The 21077-nt window shown below is 42.5% G+C and overlaps 1 protein-coding gene across 1 annotated transcript in view; it reads right to left on the reverse strand.

Annotated features, from left to right (window-relative positions):
• LOC115367628 (triple functional domain protein) overlaps positions 1 to 16121 on the reverse strand; it is a 91589-nt gene extending 75468 nt beyond the window's left edge. The window contains exon 1 of the mRNA XM_030063468.1: positions 15805 to 16121. Within this exon, the coding sequence (XP_029919328.1) occupies positions 15805 to 15874 (70 nt within the window). The 5' untranslated portion in view covers positions 15875 to 16121. The remainder of the gene's footprint in view (positions 1 to 15804) is intronic.
• Between the last annotated feature and the right edge of the window lie 4956 nt (positions 16122 to 21077).

Consider the following 21077-nt stretch of genomic DNA (forward strand, 5'->3'; position numbering starts at 1 on the left):
GTAACAAAAAGTAATTTCCCCCTGGGGATCATTAAAGTATTCTGATTCTGATTCTGAGGAAGTAACCTTTCGGGGCCAATCACACGAAATTCAGTTCTTACCCCTAACACTTAGCCCTAAGCCTTTGTTTTGCATGTTCACACGCAGGGATAGGGTGTCCCGGATCTTGTTAAGATAGAAGGGAAGAGTCAAGTGCTAGAGCTACATAGTCAGTAGAAGAAATGTGGAGGAAGTGCTGAGAAAGCAGTCCATAAATATTCGTAAATTGCAAAAATGTAAAAAATTATAATAGCAGTCAGGATATCTTAGTTTAGCACAGATGCAATGAAATATGTCATCTGTTCTTTATGACGAGCAATTCACAAAAATTGCTCTTTACGATGTCAAAAGAACGTCAGTTAAACGGCAATTTGTGTGTGATGGTGCAGCATTTTGGCTTATTTCCATTTCCTGAGAATGAGCTTTTAAATTTTAAGTCCAGCACTGAATTTAATTTGTGCAATTTCGCCTCCTCTGATGTCAGCGCAGGGCAGTGAATTGTTATAGGAACACTGTCCTGTGTTGTTTTGTGTTAGATAAAGTCGTCTATAGAAGTCCAGCAGCCTGGTAATGTAGTGTTACGCTGCTGCTTTGTCTGATTTTTCTTTTCCCAGACTCATTTCCCCTCTACTCATCAGTGTAGAACTTTGGCTATGGCTACTGGGTAAAGATTTCAACCACTACCACCTATAGCTCCGTTCTGAGGGACCAGTACCCAGTTGAGGGCATTACAAAACTAGGGTGTGGCCATGGGAAGAGACCTGAGATTGGCCCAAGAAGGTATGGCACAGACAGGGCCCTACTTTCCAAACATTTCCAAGATAGCATCACAAAACACAGTGGGGCAAATGGACATGGGTCAAGGCCACACTGACCGACTTTTAATGCCAATTGGCCAAAAGGGGCATGTCCTGTGACAGCTGTATTGCCTAAAAGGGGCGGGACTTAACACAATCAGGATCATAACATCCAGCAGCCACCCTGGCAGAGGTCTGCTCTCCACTCAGCGCCGTCTTGTTTATGACTCTGTCACACATTTTACCTTCATCAAAAAAGGTAAAACTGCTCCTGTAGTTTGTGTATTGCATTTGGCCATACAAGCACCAATGCCTGAAATATTTTGATTTGTGGTTCAGTCCTAACAGATACAGATTAGGCCTTGACTTCCCATTTGATAAGACTTCACCGTAGGGACACACTCTCAGAAGAAAATTACTCTGGTGCCGCTGACTTAAAATGAAGTAATACTGAAATTGAAGTGATAATCCATGAGATTTGTGCCTTTTTAATCTTTATTTTAGTTACTTCTTTAATGCAAGCTTTTCATCACTGTGTTCTTGGACTCCCAGAGATCAGAAGCACTCTAGGTTTTCCATTCTGCCAGGTAGTACATTGCGTTCCCCTTCGACCCAGGTATAAAACAGACCCTGACCACCAGCAAGGATCGAGGTCCTGTGGGACTGGGATTGAAGACTTTACACTATTCCTTATTTTGCTTGGGAACCCCTGGGATCCCTTTAAGAACCCCGGTGGTCCTGAGCTGATCGATTTCTCTGGCTTACTGGCCCTTAGCAAAAGAAAGAGGGGCTGAAATGTAGTCGGAGAACAAGACAGGGACAGCAGGAGAATGCGAGAGCGATGGGGAGGGCAATAGTGAGATAGCAGTTTTGAATGCACTGGAGACCCAAAAAAAAAAAAAAAAAAAAAAAAAAAAAAAGAGTACAATAGTCTTTCAGGACTTGTCCTAGTTTGGTTCCCTCTCTCTCTCCCAGTCTCTTAGTCTCTCTTTCTTTGCTCAAAATAGGAGCAGAGGCCATTCTGGCAAATCTTTCATACCGATCCTAATCAATTGTGAGCCATTTCAAATCCTCTTTTGACCACTTTTATGATCCCGTAGGAACTCTGTCAACACAGCCTGCCAGTCCATCTAGACACCCCTCTTCACTATCTTCCCAAGGTCTCTCTCTCTGTTTTTGCTTTTGCCTAGTCTTTCTCACCTATTACTCCCACCTGCACTGAATGGACTTCCTTCTTTTCCTTCTAACAGGACAATAAAATCATTCAGTCACTCCAAGGCTGATTGTTTATGCTCCTTTAACAAGAATGCGTGAAGAAAATGGTTATCAGCGCACGTGAATTCACGCCCACTCACAACCGGCTTCCCCCTCTCCCTCCCTCCAACCTACCTCCTGTCTTCTCCTTCTTCTCCATCTTCTCTCCATTTTTCTTTTTGCCCCCTCGACTCTTTTCTCTCTCTTGTTCCAGCTTGTTTTTAAAGAGATGGTGGCGGGGCTGCAAATTTTCCCCGAGCTCACACCAATTAGCTATCACGCCGGAGAAATTACTGAACGAGAGCACGGCAGACGAGAGGGAAAGTGGGACAACCTCCTTTTTATAAACACACAGAGGCGAGAGGTTTGCATGTATATGTGTGCGTGTGTGTGCGTGCAGGTTTTAGTTGTTCCTGAAGGGGGATTCAAACAAATGAAAACTCCTTCATTTATGGATCAGACGTATGTCTTAATAGTTCAATTCCCTGGCTGACAAATGTGTTCAAAACAGCTCACTAGTTAGGAATTTGTCTCAGATAATAATAGCAACGCACACCAAAACTTAGTCTGATCCAAATAGGATCATGGCATATATTTTACCTCACTGGGTTATACTTTATAACCGTGTTACTTAGTAAGTAAGCGTTAATGTTGAAGCAAAAGGGCAAAACAGTACTGGCCATTATTCATGTCAGTCAAAGGCACACGTGTCTCATATCTGGCCTGTACCTAAATCTGACTTGGCTAGATGACGTGCACTTGACATTAAAATGTGTCACCAGTATATCTACTGTATTTGGATTTCTCTTTCCCCTCGCACAAACTGCAGATTCACACATACACTGATGACGTTCCATATTTGTGTGTTACCATATGAGAAGCCTGTGTGGATTAGACATACCTTGCATTTACACTTTGTTATAAATGGGTCTCTGACCAGCTACAGGGCTGGTCTAGAGGACTAATGATCTTGAGTGCACAGCTGCATTACAGTTTGATCAGAGCCTATGTTACAGTCATGAAAAGGGGTCAGTTATTCCCAGATCAAAATTTACTTTTTTTGTTTTCATTCAGTTTTGCCAAATACTGTACTGCAGTGATAACTGGAAAAAAAAACAAACTACATTTTGGCCACGTTTAGTAGACATTTTAAGTTTGTTTTAAAAGGAAATAATTTTTGCAAATGATTGTAAAGTTCATTGGCAACACAGACTGTAATATTCATGCAATGTATCCTTGGACCCAGCGGCCAGTATCAGGACCATAGAAACTGACTCACTCTTAGCTCTTATCAACTGGCCCTTGTGTTATCTGGTCTGTCTGGGTGGTAACCTGTGTGTGTGTGTGTGTGTGTGTGTGTGTGTGTGTGTGTGTGTGTGTGTGTGCAAGTGGTAAAAAGTCACTGACAGAACAGGCTTTTTCTTTGCTGGCCTGGTTTACATAGGCCTAGCAGTGAGGACATAACATAGCTCAGACTGACAGACATCGCAGCTGTTGTTACCATGGTAACAGACTCCTCGCCCAGCCTTTCATGGTGGCTATAAAACCAGGCTAAAACTCCACCTTTAGCAACAAAACCTGTCTGTATTCTATTTTATCCTCATGTGGTGGTAAAAAAACCTCACTTCTCTCTGGTTAGGGCAACGACTGCGTCCTCGTCTGCTGAAGCCTGTTTGTGTGTTTGTGTGTGTGTGTTTGTGTGTGAGTACACTGCCCAATCAGCATCCCCCACCTACATACACTGCCCACCATTTCATCTCCCAATTTATTTGTGTTCTCTATGCCTCCTGTGCACGTACACAAACACACAGTAATCCCAGAGAGTAAACACCAGATTAGATTGGGTCAGTGTGTGTAATCCAATGAACTCTCACCTCTAACATGACTAATGCTGTTAGAGCCAACACATCCAACAACCATCATCCAACACACACACACACACACACACACACACACACACACACACACACACACACACACACACTCACAGCAACAGGGACTTGTTGTCCTGCTGCTGCATCACTCTGCTCCCAAACACACTATAAAGCTGTTTAAGTAAGTAAATTAAAGCCTGTCTGCTTTTCCAAACAGTCCACACCCTCTGCCGGGAGAACACCAACATGTTCAATATAAGGTAACAAGACTCTGGAATCAAAATACAGTTTATACATTACTGTGTATACATGAGACCATAAATCCTCTCTATTTTATGGAGCCATGTGCTACTACTAATATGTACATGTATGGCAATTCTCTAACAAACTTCAAAGCAGGATAGCTAGGCAGAGAAGGTCAACTTTCTACGTTTTTCATCATCCTTTTCAAAACGCTCCCTAAAGCCTGTTCTACCTCATTGGTAAGCCGTTACAGGCCGCTCTTCACATTGCCATGTACGGCACATCCAGAGGCAGACAAAACTTGTTTACAGGCAACTGACTGATTATCAGGGAAATGAACGCTGTTCCCCCTGAAAGGCATTCTGCTTCTTTTTTTTCTGGTTTAGGGTTGTGTTGCTGCTGGTACTCTCGAAGTTCACACTGACATCATGCATGTTTTGGGTGAAAAACAATATTGTGATGCCATCCATGTTACTCTGTGGCTTTTGTTGCCGTAAATCACTCTGTTCTGAAAAATTACAGTTACCCAATCTGTGGGCTTTGTTTTTACCAGCACTTACTCAGTAGAAACCAAACTGTGAGGATAGCCCCACTCCAGCTTTTGTCTGTTACAACGGTCACGCCCAAATCTTCAATTTGCATCAATAATCTGTCTGTTTGCGTCAGTAACAGCGCATGTGCCAGTGGAAACACCGTTCATTTACATTGCACAAGGTAGCTTTGTCGTCAGTTGACTCCTTCCTGGTCTTTGTTCACAACACAGTCTGTTTGTGACGTCCATTCTGGCTTTTAATTTTTTAACCTCTATCTGAACTTCCATCTGATTGGTTCCAACCACTAAAGGTTAGCGTGGTTCAGTCAGGGAGCCATCTGTTATTCCCTCCTTCTGCCATCGTGATGAATATGCCTCTTTAGTCACCTCATAAAAGTAGTTGGACAGCACGCTCTTCCTCTTCATCCAACACAGAGCAAAGCTAAGCAGGCTAATCTGAGCTTTTGCACTGGAACCGTTCATTCCTCACTGCCAAAGTAAACCTCACCCAGATGACCACTCTTCCCATGCTGGTGATATGATACACAGTTCGCCAGCAAACCGTGTCCTTAAGCAACCTGATGTTTTGTACCATTCTGGCATCAGCTTTACAGACATTTCTTTCGTCTGTATTTGTGTAAAGAAAGTTAAAAGAGAATGTATGCACTTATTGAGCAAACTGTGGTACAACTGATTCATCTGTGTCTATAAATTAAACTGTACGTAACTACAACTAGGGCCTGCTGTGTATGACCAAATTGTGGTAGCTCTTTTGCAAGGGAAGAGCTGCGTGCAAATTAAGAAATCTGAATAATGCTGCAAGAGCAATCATCATTTACCAGTAATTTATCAGCAACTGAGCACATTCAAAGTCAAGGGGCGAGCCCTGCAATCACGTTGGAGCAGCTGAATGACAGGTCAAGTGGTTTGCCTCATAACCAATTAGCCATTTCATGGACACAGACAAAAATAGCTTTGGTTGAAAAGGTGGAACTGACTGATAGCAAGAGTCAACTCTCCTCATTCTGTCTGAGAGCCAAGCCTGGCTCTAAAACTTGTTGGAGTTGCGAGATAAGCTCTTTTGGGGTGGACCCTCCATCATGGACTTCAGAGATCTCTAGTACAACCGGCATACTGTGCTGGTGTTCACTCGGCAACTGGGGGTCATATGTCTTGCTCAAAGGCATCTTGATAGTAGTTGTTGGAGGAAGACTGATTGTCTTACACACTTTCCCTGCCTAGATTTTCCCAGCTGGTCTGACATTTGCACCAGAATCCTTGCAGCCCCGCTTGTCTAAACTCTAAGCTTTGCCGCACCACCACCAACTTTCCCAATGGGCCTGAGCCCACCACTGCATTTTGGATTCCTCTGTAAACTGGCCATTATCATGCACCCAAAGAAAAATCATGCCGTTGACATTTACCTAAAGAATCCCTTACACAGAGCCTGTGACTCCCTGTAACAATCTTCATTTCCAGGTTGTCAGACTTTCAAACTGCACTATGCTATCGAGGACTTAATCACATATGTTGTTTCAGACTAAAGCAGCTTCGCTCATACCCTAACAACAAGTCACAAGTCACTGTATTACAGTGCTACTGTATGTTTTAGCAGCTGTTAGCCCTATCTGTGCTGTGAATGTTAAGAGATTGGAAAGTTTCCTTAATGTACCGAGAAGCTATAAGTCAAGTGATGTCAGGGGTGGAAGTAACTACCTACTCATGTCACCGAGCAGTTTCTTTGTGTACTTGTACTTTTGAAACTCAGTATTTTTACTGTTAGTTAAGAACATTTTGTACTCACTGGCTACAATTTAAATTCTATCCATTACAGAGTTAAGATGCTGTAGGCACTCTATAAGCATCAGAAACTGGACCATCATACAGTAACAAATGGTGGAGCCTTTCATAGTGAACAGTCAGTCAGCAGGGATGAGAAATCTGGCTGTACTTTCTTGTACTATTTGGATATTTCCAAATTTCTAATTCAAAGAATCTACTTTGAACTTTCAGCCTTTTAGACTTGCATGGAGAAGATCTCACAATATTTAAATGACTGTTTATGAAAAATAATTCAATAACTCTTAAGCACAATTTATATGGGCTACTTTTTACTTTTACTTTTGTCAAATCATACAGTGGTACTTACTCTAAATATCAGCAAAGTCACAGTATTTCTACTTGAGTAGCAATTTCAAGCACTCTCTGCATCACAGCTCTTTGTACACTGTGCATCTTTGAGAATCTCACTCCCACGTGAATGTTTCTTCTTGCATTCCAGCTTGAAAATGCATTTTGAATCAAGCATACCGTGGGTTAAATTTGCTAATCCTGGTCTGCCGTGTCATTCTTCCCACTGAACAGAGAGGAGGGCACCTCCCTCTGTTTGAATACAAACTGTTTACTGACCATTTGGCTGTTCTGCTCAGGCCCTCAACATAAGATGACTAATACAAGAGAAAATCCCAATCCTCCCAGCAAAACTGACCTTACAGCAGACTGAGAGGGATCGAGCTGTAACCCGCCTTTAATATTTGATGCACCTGCACCTGTTAGTAGGCATAGGAATGATTACATGTTTACAAGACTGCTCATGGGGAACTAAGAAGTCAACAATTTAAATAATTTACTTACACTAAATTTAACAGTTGACAAACCGAATGAAATTTTTTAGCATTGCCTCCTAGTTTTCTCATCTCTCCTGCCTGTCTCTGGCTTGGTAGGGGGCTAAATGGCTATTTTATAAATATTGCAGAGCTGCTGGTGCATGACAGATACAGTGTTAATCAGGACACGATGGTAATGCAGTTAGGCTCCAACTGGGTCGTCAGATAGCTGTCAGTTATGTCTGATTTGGAATATTTCTACTCCTGTCGCAAGCCATTTGAACTTTTTCTCTTCTTCAGTGCGTTCAAAAAAAATATGCGCAAATTTCCAACCTTGACTTCTTATTCACATTTTTGTGACGCATGCTTTCATTTGCCTCGCCGGTACTTTACTATCGCCAGTTCCTGCTGATCTTGTTACTATATGCTCTCTGTTGCATTTCTCTCTCATTTTAACAGCTGAATGTCCTTGGAACCAAAACATCACATTTTAAATGCACAATAGCAACAAGAGTTGTAATGAAGAGAGTGTTGTTTATCTCCATGCTTTAGTTTAATTTACAGGCCCTACTAAAAGTCCTTTAACCAGGCCATCAATTTGCCCTTGACTGAACATATACGGCTAAAAAGTCAAAACCGTCATCTTTGCTTTTAGCCAGTATCCATTTTAGTATGCTTCTCTTTCTCTTTCCACAACAATAGTTACTTAGTATTACAGGTGTGTGTGTGTGTGTGTGTGTACCTGAGCGCTCACTCACTGTAGGGGAGTGAGGCTGAATGTAGGTCACAGCGACCTTAATAGTACAAAGACAGGGAGAAGACGAGATGGGAAGGGAGAGAAGAGACGGGGTCAGTGAGAATGGCAAATCAGAGAAAGTGCTTGTGTGTGCGAGTGAGAAAAGCGTGCGGCGGGGGGGGGGGGTGGCTGGAGGGGGGGGTGAGAACAGTGACTGCCTATCACAAAGCCCCTTCTGCTGCTAACCGCATGAAGCCTGAGCGTCCATGACACTTCCCACAATTACCCAGTTTGAGGATCTTACAAGTTGTCCGTCCCTGGCTGATTTCTATTCTCTGAAGCCTCTTTGCCGCTGAATTATGCTCATTTTTGCTTTTATAACTGCAGGTGTGTGTGACACATCTGAAGGGACAGCTTGTACTTCCTTCTCAAACTAAGTCACAGAAGCATTTACAGCATATCAACGATCCAGTGTATTTGAAAAGTTTTCCAAATCTAAGAGCAGAATGAAGTGACAAGCAACCAAACCTCCTCTATTTATTGACCTGTATTGTTTGGTGATGCACCAATTCTGTTCACCTCCATCTCACAAACACAGATGACTAAAAGACGTCTGCCTTGGACAGTATTAGGCTTTAGCCTCCGCTCTGCCTCTGACTTGGCACCTTCAGGCCTGGAGGAAACCTTTACTCAGAGGCCTCAATCAGTCTCCATCTCCTGGATCAATATCCATTAGTCTCAGAGTGTGCGTGTGTGTGTGTGCAGACCTCAGCCTGGGTGAATGGGCCTGAGTCATAAGTGCAAGCTCTGGATCAGATTTCTCTCCCTCCCTTGTCTGTCTCACTCTCGCTCTCGCATGCAAACACACATATACTGCGCACACGCACGCACGCACGCACGCACACACACACATTGATGCCCATTCAAACACACACTGATCAACCTTGTGAACGGAAGGTTGTGGCCTCTAAACTTTCATTCATGAAGACCGGTGAGTGTGGATTGTAGTGATGCCACTACCGCCATGCAATAGCTGTATGAAAACAACAGTAAATCAGCCTGTTAGTCATCGGTGTCGCCGAGGATGTGTTTGTAGTGGAATGACTTGATGATTGACAACATGCCACAACACAACTCCCTGTTCCTGAGCTATGAGGCCTAGGTATTAATTCCAGTCTGGAACACAGGGGAGAGAGAGAGGGGGAAGCTGCTTTTTTTTTTTTTTAGTTGTCATTTTACATCATGACAGAGTAGCCCAATGCAACGCACCGAGCACGAAAGAGGCATGCAAACGACAAACAGACAAAGGCGGGAGAACACGCAGACAGTCGACAGACAGAAACACAGGCAGCGAGGAGGACTAAGGCAAGAGGGAGTAGATGAGAAAGACAAAGGGACCAACGCCAAGAGATGGAGATGGAGTTGGAGGGAGGGGAGAAGGAGGGGGGGTGGGAGCATAGCCCGTGGCAAGACACTCAAACCTGTGCATGTCAGAACAAGACTCCCAGATCTACGAGGAGGAAGTTTGGGAGCAAAACAAAGAGGAGGGCAGCCCCAAAGTGACACTCAACCCTTCCAACCAGTACTATGCACAAAGCCATGGGTGGGCTATCCATACTTTGGCCTTGAAGTGATTCCACTACTGATTTTCACGATTGGGACACCTGGTTCAAAACATAGCTCCCAGCTAGGATGCTCCAAGTGTTTTTGAGCTAATAATGATAACCATTTTTTAAAAACTCCTCAAATTAAACATGGCCATTAGGCAGTAATAACCTAACACGGTGTGCCTTTACAAAAAAAAAAAAAAAAAAAAAAAAAGATTTCAAAACCTTAGGGGAAAGGCATTTTAAGTCAAATACTAAATAGCCAAACACTTCTCTGCTCTGTATTTCATTTTCTTTCCTGCTGGGTTTCGCATGCCTCAAAAGTGTGCAAATAAAATGCATTATTACTGGTGTATAGTAAGTCCTTCATTTTTATTTATTTATATATTGCTTTTGTTTCTCAGCCTTGGGCAAGCTCTTTTCTCATTCAAACAAACAAAACAGAAACACTTATTAACAGAACGTGACTAAAACACTGCATGGTGGTAAGTAGCTGTGAATGTGACATAACTGCTTGTAGAAAACAGCATTGGATGCTACACGCTCTTTGTGGTCAAAAGATAATGGACACGGCTTGCATTCTGTTAGCCACATCTAATCTCATGTTGTTAGTAAATACGTGACCATACTAATCATTATCCCCACTCCAAACAAACACACATACTGTAGGTGGCCTTGTCAATCACAGTCCTGTTGCTGGCAGTGACATCAGCACACTGCTGCTGGTTGCCAGGAGCTCTCAGGGGGGTACAACAACAAGGAAGGGGCATCCCATAATAACCACAGCTAGACAGTAGCCACCACCTGAGCGATTAACTTTACATTAAGTCCAGGTCTGTCTGTTTGCAGCGGCAACACAATTTGTGACACGCATTAACCTCATTTAATCACACAGCAGCTTATTAATACACAGTGTTAAGTACAGCTTTTAAAGTGCGATTAGCATTGTAATTTCTCAAATAAATAAATAAATAAATAAATAAAATAATAATAATTAATTTAATTAAATTAATGAATAAAAAATATGCTAGTTAGGAATCTTCCAGTAACATAGCATACAGACTGAGAAAGTAGCATAAGATGGACATTTGATGGTATTCTGGCAGTATCTAAATTAGGCTACACGTATTTAACAGTTAAAATATTCTGGAGCTTTTTACAAGTAACCAAGGGCTGCATGATATATCACTTCAGCACTGACACTGCAATGTGCACACGTGCAACAGTCACACTGTAGGATGTGCGATGTCATGTGAGGCAAATCAACTCAAACACTTCATGCTATAACTTTTCTGCTGCTTTACACAAAAGGGTGGCGAGGTCGTCATTTTCCATGACTAATCTACAAGAAAAGTCCCTCTGATAGAACATAATTTAGTCTGATTTAAGGGTTCTTGAATGCACTGAATTTGATCAGCTCTCAGTGTGCTCTGGTGATGGGGTGCGCTTGATCACTTTATCAAACAACCAAAGCCCTACTAGTCACTGACCACAGCCTAGACATGAGCGCTGACTGTTTTTTAATTTTTTTTTTATTTATTATGGTTTTTTTTTTGATAAACTAATCAGGAGGCAGGCGTTTTGTAATGCAAGGTGACTTTAATGTGTGTATTTCTGCTGTAAGTGGCACCTTGTACTGGTGCTGGTTGAAAGTTAAAAAGTTACTGTCATAGAGCTGGTTGGTGCCCTAATGTCAGAAACACTTAGCACACATTCCCAAAACTAGCTGTATCCAGATCTATCTGTGCTTACAACTTGCCGGCATACAGATAAATCTGTCTGTTGCTTGAATTTAAGAGTTTTACCATGCTCAGCCATGCCGTGGGGCCTGTGTAACCTCGACCACACAGATTAAGCATACATTTGAGCATTGTTACAAATGGTAGATTACATGTAAATAACATTCCTGTGACAGCATTTGAAAAGTTTATTATAAAACATATGTTTTTCTTCCCAAAAACCTCTCCACTTGTCCAGGCTGGTGTCAGAACTGCATAAGTGGATGAGTCCAAGCTGATTTCAGGAGGGATGGCTGAGGGCTGAACCAATTGTGGCAGGACTAGAAGGGATTTTTTTTGTGTATAAATCTGGTGCAATTTCCTCTATTTTTTCATACTGAAATATATATTGCATTGAAAAATGATATTGCAAAGTCAGTTTATTCCAATATCATGCCGCCCTACAGCAAACGTTCACTCATAATCCTTCAGCTTCTTCTTCCAAATAAACAGCTCATCTGTAAATGTCTGGTAGGACACACATGAAATGGAAAAGCAATGGGAACATTTGTTTTGAATTAAACTGACATCTCTGTTATATTAATTTAATAGTGGCAGTCTAGTTGCTGCTAGAAAAATGTAAAGACAATGATAACTCTATTATCTGCCCCATTGGTTTGCCCGAACAAACAAATCAAGGTAGATTAGAGTTGGAGTGCTCTATATATCATGCTATTAGTGCCTAAAGAATAGTTTGTAGACCACAGCAGCTGTTACAGCAGATACTTGTGATAAGAACAGGCTGACATGTTTCCCAAAACTGAAATTATTCAAAAGATGAACAACAGATTTGATTGATAATTTGAAGCAGAATGGCTGCGGTGCCCGCAAAACTAACAAGCGTGGTTACAAGTCAGTTACAGGACGCCTGGATGCCCTTTGCCTCTCTCTCACTCTCTCTCTCTTTGAGGAGGCTGTCAGAGATTAGCTCAGTGCGGATACTGAACTTCCTTCTGTGGCTTATTATCTAGCGAGAGACACAAAACCACAGGAGCCAGAGGCTGGATGTCAATACTCTGCCTTCTCTTCCTTGTTTACACCCCTCTGCCTCTCCTTCAAAAATCTCAGTTCTGCCACAGTAGTCCTACATATGACACTGCACTGCTGGAACAGCTAATGATTGGGCTTGTGAACGACACGCACACACGCACACACAGTCTAACTATTCTGTAGTCAGCACTGCCTGTACTGCCAATTCAGAATTTTCAAAATCAAATCAATTTTGGCTGTTCAATACGAAGATTTGCTTTTTTTTTCATATAGATGGCACAATTAAGTCCCGCCCACGCCAGGAGGGAAACAACTCATCCCTTGACTTTGTATTGTGTGAAAGTGCCTGGTGGTGATATACACATACATACCACCAAAACACTCAGCGTCTTCTGTTGCATCCTGTCATATCCAGTTTGAAGCAATCTGACGGGTACTTTCTATGTGATGACCGTTGGAAACCAAGGAGGCACCTTCACACAATACAAAATCAATGTAGAGTGATGAATCCCACCCCACCCCCCACCCCCGGTGGGTGTGGTTGCCAGAGTATGACATGTTGTGCTCTGTCTCTAGAGTCTATCTGGCAATCAGAAAACCCATTGGCAAGAGTTTCATTGAAGAGTTTGACAGCATTAATAAAATCAAAAGCAACAGAGTCATGGAACATATTTTTGAGCATTTAAAAATCAATAAAAGATGAATATGATGCAAGATTTGAATTGCAGTCCATTTGAATTGCCTATACATAATGTTGGGGTACCATATGGATTTGTTGGAACAATATAACAGGCAAAACACCTGTCTTTCTGTTTAAAGCAAGGTCTTATAGCCTTTTTTCCCCCAATTGATGCCACCTAGATAGCCTAATTTACCAACCATTCCACCTCATGTCTCAGCTTCTTTCATCAGTTAACCACCAGCCCATGCTGTCACATGGATTTTTTTTTTTGAGCCAGTACGCTTGCCATGCAAGAATATAAAAATATATCTGATTTCCATTATTCATAATTCCTTTTGGAAATGTTATTTCTGTGCATTTTTGTAAGATTCTATCTGTTTTGTTGTGTTATCGTAATGCACACTGACTTACAAAGAAAAAAAGAGTCTCAAGTCGACTCAGGGGTCTCTGACAGATGATTGACTCATCGACTTTCAGGGGGCAGCCCTACTATAGTCTCACAAAACCTTTTCATTTTGTCTCATATGTACACCATTATTCAATATTTCAATATGAAGCACTGATCAACAAGAAGCAACAACCCCTTACCACTCTACCTGCATGTTTCCACATCTCTGTCAAGACATATTATAAGGTAGATTTTTAAGTATGCCATATTTAATTTTCATTGGAAAAGAGAGAGTACCCACCAAACTCATCAACCTGCAAGAACAGCAAATGGTTCATGGAAAAACTTGTTTTCAGTAACCCACCATTCTAACAAGCTACCAAAACAAGCCGAGTTAGATGATGAAACTGGCAGACATGAGATCGGGCACTGGATCTGATACTTTGCCTGCAGTTTAGGGAACAGAGGCTGCTAGAGGCTTATCTGGCATTAAGTGTATCCCAGGGGCTCCCCAACTTTTTCATGTCAGGGACCTACAAAAAGATTTGCATTCAACCATGAACTGCTATTTCAAAGGACCGAGTCCCAGAGATCTCCATTTAATTTCTTCTGCAGCCAGTCAGGATGTTATGTACAAATGCATACATTAAGGGGGACACTAAAAAGCTACAATCAGTCATCCTACCTCTGTTTGGTGAAACAATACTTTTCTTATTCCTCATATAAACCTCTTTAAGGACCCCTCGGAGTCCCCCAACCACATGTTGGGAGCCGCTGGAATAGCCTATTAAATCGATGTAGGGCCCATGTTAGAGCTTCAAGTCCCAGTCTTTGCTGACATATTGGCCTCGTTAGCTCATGTTAGCAATCTATACGTGCAACTAAACCTCATCTATTAGTGTCTAAGGCAACAGTGTACTTGCGTGAGTGAGTAAATCAGTGTAATAGCTTCATTGTGAGGTTTTGCAACACGCAGTGAGCCGCGATAATGGAAAAAAAGGCTACCTTTTGGCCTGGATAGTTGATGTTACATAGCTAGCTTATCATGCACACAGCACACCCAAGACTGTATGTGCCACGCCATGTATTGTTTACATAGCTCGCCCGGTTGTGTTCATTTTGACAGCACATAAAACAACAAACACAGAGCTAACAAGACTATTTCATACAAACAAGCACTGGATGTGTTTGTATTTAATCTAACAATATCATGTTAGTCCAGCTTTGCCAACTCATTGGCATGCTAGCGATAGCTAGCTAGCGCTCGTTAGCTTGGACCGAAAGGGTTCACTGATGACTGAAAATGACGTTAGCTCACATGCTAACACGGCTAGCATGTAAGCTGGTGTGAAAACTAGTTAGTTAACGGGCATAGGCCCATTATCGGACACGTCGGACGTGCCTCTTAATTTCCACAACATCTGGCGGACAAACCCACATAAAATCAACGCATCACATTCAGCCAGGGTCACATTAACCCTGTGCATATTTTAAGTGCACATGCTTTTTGTAGTGAAGAGTCAATTTGATCCGCCCAAGCAGCCGCTGGACGGACAATCTGCGGTTACGGTACCTGGTGTTTTCAAGGCTGCTAAGCCTTGGATCAGTGGCCAAAGCAACAGCTCAGATCCACATTTTGACAACATACTGTTGTGGTAGCAAAGGGAAATAATACCGGGAAATGGTGACAACGATTTAGGCATTAGGTATTATTACCAACCAGGCTTGGTCCGATAATGGACCTATGGGTCGACTCAAGAGGTTATATATGCTGCATCGGTTGTGGTCAGTAACAAGGGGGAAGACGTGGATTAGGTACACAAATGAGTGATGGGGACCTAGTTTTATAACTACTTTGACAGTATCAATCAATGGTGTGTCGGCAGATAAACTGGATAAAGAGACGATCTTACTGGAAAGTACACAAGTGAAATCTTACCAAATCTAGCTAACGTTAAATTGTGTCCGATAATGGACCTGGGAACGTTAGCGCTCTTGCTAACGTTGCCTGGCCACACGTTCATGACAAACTAATTGTTATAAATACATGCAGTAAAGCTCTTTTCAGCTATTCTTATTCCTCCGAATGCCATTGTTTTTTGTTATTCACTCCGTTTTTGACAATAATCTTAAAATTCTTCCACTTGAACCTCCCCCATCCTCCACTGTCTGAGCCCCTGAAAAACAGACAGGAACAATGTCCCTCATGTAGTGCGACCAACGGGAGCGGCTCTCGGCGGAGCTCAATCCGACGTCTCCCACTCAATTTTGGGCTTACCGGTCTTGAAAAACGCCGCTATGTCGGCGGCGTCCTTCGCCGTCTCCTCCGCTCCTTCCCCGGAGCTCATGGCTGCCACAACCCGAATCTGGAGCTCAGTTATCTCCAAAGTAGACCCCCCCAAAAATCGACAAAAAGACGACCCAAAATCACTTCTGTCCTGACAAAAGCGTCAGTAAAGACACACTGACGGTTACGGCGACTCCTAGACGCTAGCTGTGCCATCTGCAGACCTCCATCTTGGGGTAACGTAATTGGAAACGAACAGCCGGGGGGCACCGGGTTCCTCCTCGGACTGGACCGAGGGGAGAGTCGCTGTAGCTGGGAGGAGGAGGGGGAGGAGGGGGCGGGAGGGGCCGGGTCGTTGCTCGGTGAATCTCCGTAAGTCTTCGGAAACGAGCACACGGTGGGTCATTAACGAACGACGGTCAGTGTGTGTGTGTGTGTGTGTGTGTGTGTGTGTGTGTGTGTGTGTGTGTGTGTGTGTGTGTGTGTGTGTGTGTGTGTGTGCGTGCGTGCGTGCATGTGCGCGCGTATGTGTTAAACGCACGGATTTTTAAAATCAATGAGTCACAGCAAACTTTAGAGGATGTGAGTGACAGACTTATTTGAGTAACCTTACAATAGGTTGAGAAGCACTAATGGGAGAGATGACAAAGTTTTGGGGAATTCAGCGGACTGTGATTCATGCTGTGCTTCAGTGAAGTGTCTATGGAGAGCAGGCATTTAAGTCTTTTTACTCATATTGTCCAAGGACTGCAGACTGGTAAAAGTCAGCTGAAAAAAAATCCACACAGGAAAGGTCAGCGGGGCTGTTTGACTGTCAAAGATGGGTTCACAAACCATCACTGGTCTTCCTTTCAGTGGCCTCTGAGATCTGAGATGTGTGACTGATGCCATCTGCAGGTTGAGGCTGGAAGTGATGTGTGTGGTCTCATCTGCCTGAGTATTTTGCAGCAAGAAAATGGAGAAAAAAAAAAAAACAAGCAGTTTGAATTGATTACTATTACTGTTTCTGCATGCTTTAAATGCAGTGTTTATGATTTCACCTCTTTGAAAAACCTGTAAGTGTTTGACTGACATGGGCGAGAGGTTAGAGATCATGCCTCACCTGTAGGAACTGGTGCAATATGCTATATGTCACCAAGCAACCAACCTGCTAATGTGCCCTTTAAAAAATGGATAAAAATAATTTCCCCACAGGTATCACAATAATAAGTATGACAGTGTTGATTATAGTGTACTGCATGTTGTATTTGTGTGTGTGTGTGTGTGTGTAGTAGGTCAGAGGTTACTGGGTGAGATCTTATGTCATGATTAATTCCAAGTGTTTGCTTGACGTTGATTGAAACGATCAGCCCAAGTCAAATTAGCGCAGTGCAATGTGAGGCTTGAGCCTAAGCTGTGTCCCTCGTATTGCCACGACCAACATTCAAGATTATCTGGATAATGCTGCTGCTTGTGGATTACATGACGATAATCCAAAGCTTGTGGCTGTGCGTTACTCAGTGACATCCAGGGCCTCTTCTCTTAATGTCAAGTGGATATTGTCTGGGAGGAAACACAGGGTCCTTCTAGTGCTGAGAACAGGACTTATCACAGCATGAGTGCATCCTTTAAGTGAATTGGCTAAGCACACACTCACACTCTCTCTCTCACACACACACACACACACACACACACTGGGGGAAAATGCTTCAACCGGTTTCCTGTGAGGAAAAATGCTATTGATTAAGTCTTGGGAAAATTTATCAGCAGATAGAAGGCGGATTTATCGATGAGATGACATTACAATGTCCTTTTATAAATTGGAGTGAACATGCTAATTGACCTGTATTACATTGATTAAAGCCCTCTCAGCGGATCACTGTGGAGCAGCCTCCTTCCTGCTGTTTTTCATGTGATGCAGCTGTCAAATGGGCTGCTTGAGGATTCAGCACCACACTGTTGTAATTTGCCATTGTATGCAGGTCTACAACCCTTATCTGCTTTAGTGCAGCAACATCAGCATCATTTCAGCCAGTGTTTGAATATGATAAAAACAGTCATTTAATCAAAATTTCAAAACAAACAACCCCATCCGAAAAACACTATTTATTACAATTCAGGTGAGAAAATGAGCATTCATAGCAGTGGCTTATAGACTTCGACAGCCTTGAACACATTGCAGATTTTATTATGTTTTTATGGACCCATGTCATCGAAACAAATATGACTGCGGGTGTTAGATTAGATTAGATTAGATTACACAAAAGACAATGATGTCCATGGGGAAATTGGGTCACCACAGCAGCAGAGAACGGGATATACTGTAGTCAAACAAACAGAGCACTGAAGATCAGGCTAACATAAATCTTCATGTTAATCCATGGTGTGAATCACTGTGAGTTACACTGATGGAAGTTATATAAGAAAAGGGGGTCTTAAGGATAAAAAGCACACCCTTTTTATAATAATTTTTGTTTCTATCGGCAGTTGTTTGCCTTATTACGATAATAACAGAACAGAAAAAAAAATATTTTACCACCTTTATATGTATAACTATATCACTGGAGACAACATATGTGAAATATGAAATGGGTCCAGACATACAAATGTGCAGTGCAAGACAGTCATATGCTTAAATTTCTTATTTACAGAAGGAAGTCGGCATATAAGCAGAAAAATGCTGGGAAATATGTCTTGGTTCATGTGGAGCAATATGTACAGAAATATGTACAGGCCATGTGCATGGATGTAGATCAGATTGTGCCAAGAAGGACAGATGTACAGAGTATATGTACAACTGCAAACTGTAGATTCAGCAGTATGGCGTGCTGCAATTGAAACTGATGGCAGCTTCTCCAGCTGATACTGAAACAGCTGTTCTCATTACTGAAATACTTAGAATTTGATCTTGTTGTGCAAGAGCTGTGTCGGTCAGAAGAGAGTATAAGCTCTTAGTGTGCAGCGTGCTACAGTAGTGGTGCAGATTCAGTGCATGAAATATAACTTTCATTTTAGAATGTTTTATTTCGTTGCCTTTATATACATTATAAATCTGTCCCATGTGGATTTATTACTGGATGTACTACTGGAGTTGTCCAGCAGAGGGAAGGCTGATCCCAGTGATCAACGTTCTCTCTCCATGCCAAAGCTGGTTAGGAGAGGCAATGTAATGATGGGTAAATGCTTCTCTCCTTTTTTCCTCTTCTTTCTTTCTTCCTCTCCTCTCCTCTCTTCTCTTCTCTTCTCTTCTCTTCTCTTCTCTTCTCTTCTTTTCTTTTCTTTTCTTTTCTTTTCTTTTCTTCCCCTCTCTGTTCTTCTCTCCTCTCCTGCAATAATGACTGGGACAACAATTTGGTGAACATGGTGATGGCACCTAGAATGATTCTCCAGAGATATGAACACCTTTGGTTTGTGATGATAAGACTTGTGTGCGATTAAATATTGGGCTCGGCTCCAGCTCCAGATTTGCTTTTTTGATAACATTGTAGCGATTGTCCTTTGCTTTATTACCACCTTCCACATCTTCTGTTTTTGAGAGATATTCATTCGTTTTAAAAATTCAGTGTGCGGTCCAGTGTTGGCAGGTGACCAGTCACAAAATCCATTGGATGAAAAGAACCAGGATGCTTTTTTTTTCCCCTGCAGAAAAAGCACTGAATCTGCAGTGACAGCTTGAGCAATATGCCTGGCTTCACATTGACAAGGACTGCCTATTTGAAATGAGATTGAAACATATGCAGCGGCAGAGGGTAACACAGCGTTTAGTTACTAATATCATGCAAAGCACTGGGACTGAAGCAGTGGGGGGAGGCTAGAGATAGGGCTCAATAAAGCTGGGACCAGGCTTTAATAACTCCAGGCCATTGATGGGAGAGCAGAGGCTGACCCTGCCTTCACATGGCTTCAATCCCACTGTGACTCAAGCCAAATAGCAATATCTCACTCCTAAATGTCAGCATAGTAATTACTCCTGTGCTCCAAATGATCAAGGCAACTCCTAAAATGAAAGTAAGCAGGTCACGATCATGCTCTTTCTCTTCTTTCTCTCTCTCTCTCTCTCTCTCTCTCTCTCTCTGTCTCTCTCTCTCTCTCTGTCACACACATACACATGTATTTCACTGTTGTCAGGAAGAACCTCTTGACCTGCTCAAAACTGTCATTAGTTGTATCAAAATCTGTGCTGCCTTGCTGTCAGCGAGATAAGATTCAGAGGTTTCTATATTGGTTCTGTGTGTGTGTGTGTGTGTGTGTGTGTGTGTGCGTGCATGCGTGCGTGCGTGCGCGTGCACATGCATGTCTGTGTGCGCACACACGCACGTGTGTATGTGTGTGTGGGTGTGTGTGTGTGTGTGTGTGCGTACATGCCAACTCTCAGCTCAGTGTATAATGTTCCTTATTGGCCACCTCCTGCTGCTTTACTCTAATTATGTGGAGAGAGAGAGAACAATAACAGCAGGTGGAACTGCCACACACACACACACACACACACACACACACACACACACACACACACACACACACACACACACACACACACACAATCTAACACATACACACATGCAAACAGGAAAAAGCAAGGTGTGTCACTATGTCCCATCTGCAGGCCACTAAAATGGAAAGGCTGAGAGGTTAACAGGATTGATGTGACTGTGTGGAAAACGTGTGCTTTCTCTCAGGACGCTATCACTGCACCACACACACACGCACTTAATTAGACTGGAACTGTGGCAGGATTACACAAAACACCAGCTGTGTGTGTGTGTGTGTGAGAGAGAGAGAGAGAGAGGGGGAGAGAGAGAGAGAGAGAGGAAGACACATGCACAGATTCCTAAATTCCAACCCAGCTTTTAACGCCTATGAGAAGTAACCATTTTTATGGCACAAAATAATTCTGCAGTTCATTTACTTGCACTGTTTTTTTAAAAAATGTTTTCAATTCCTACTCATTTTACGACATTCTCACCAACGAGAGAGGAAGCTAAAACTTAAATAACACAAAACTGAGGAGAAAAATGATGTACTTGTCATATTTTAAGTCGTTTCAGGGCAGCTCTCCCCACTGGACTCAATTTACCAGGGATTAATTTGAAGCACACCATCTCTATCTTTACATATTGCAGAGGGACTGAGTGGATATTTATATTTTACTTCAAGCCTGGGCAATTGGACTTCCTTGTCACCAATAATTGAACCCCATATTCCCCACTACGCAGGAGGCATAGTCCGTCCAATGAAATAAATTGTTTCTGCTGCTGAAGTTACACGGCAGACGCAGTGAAGGACCT

This window comes from Myripristis murdjan, chromosome 11, assembly GCF_902150065.1.
Source record: "Myripristis murdjan chromosome 11, fMyrMur1.1, whole genome shotgun sequence".
In the NCBI taxonomy this organism is placed as follows: domain Eukaryota; kingdom Metazoa; phylum Chordata; class Actinopteri; order Holocentriformes; family Holocentridae; genus Myripristis; species Myripristis murdjan.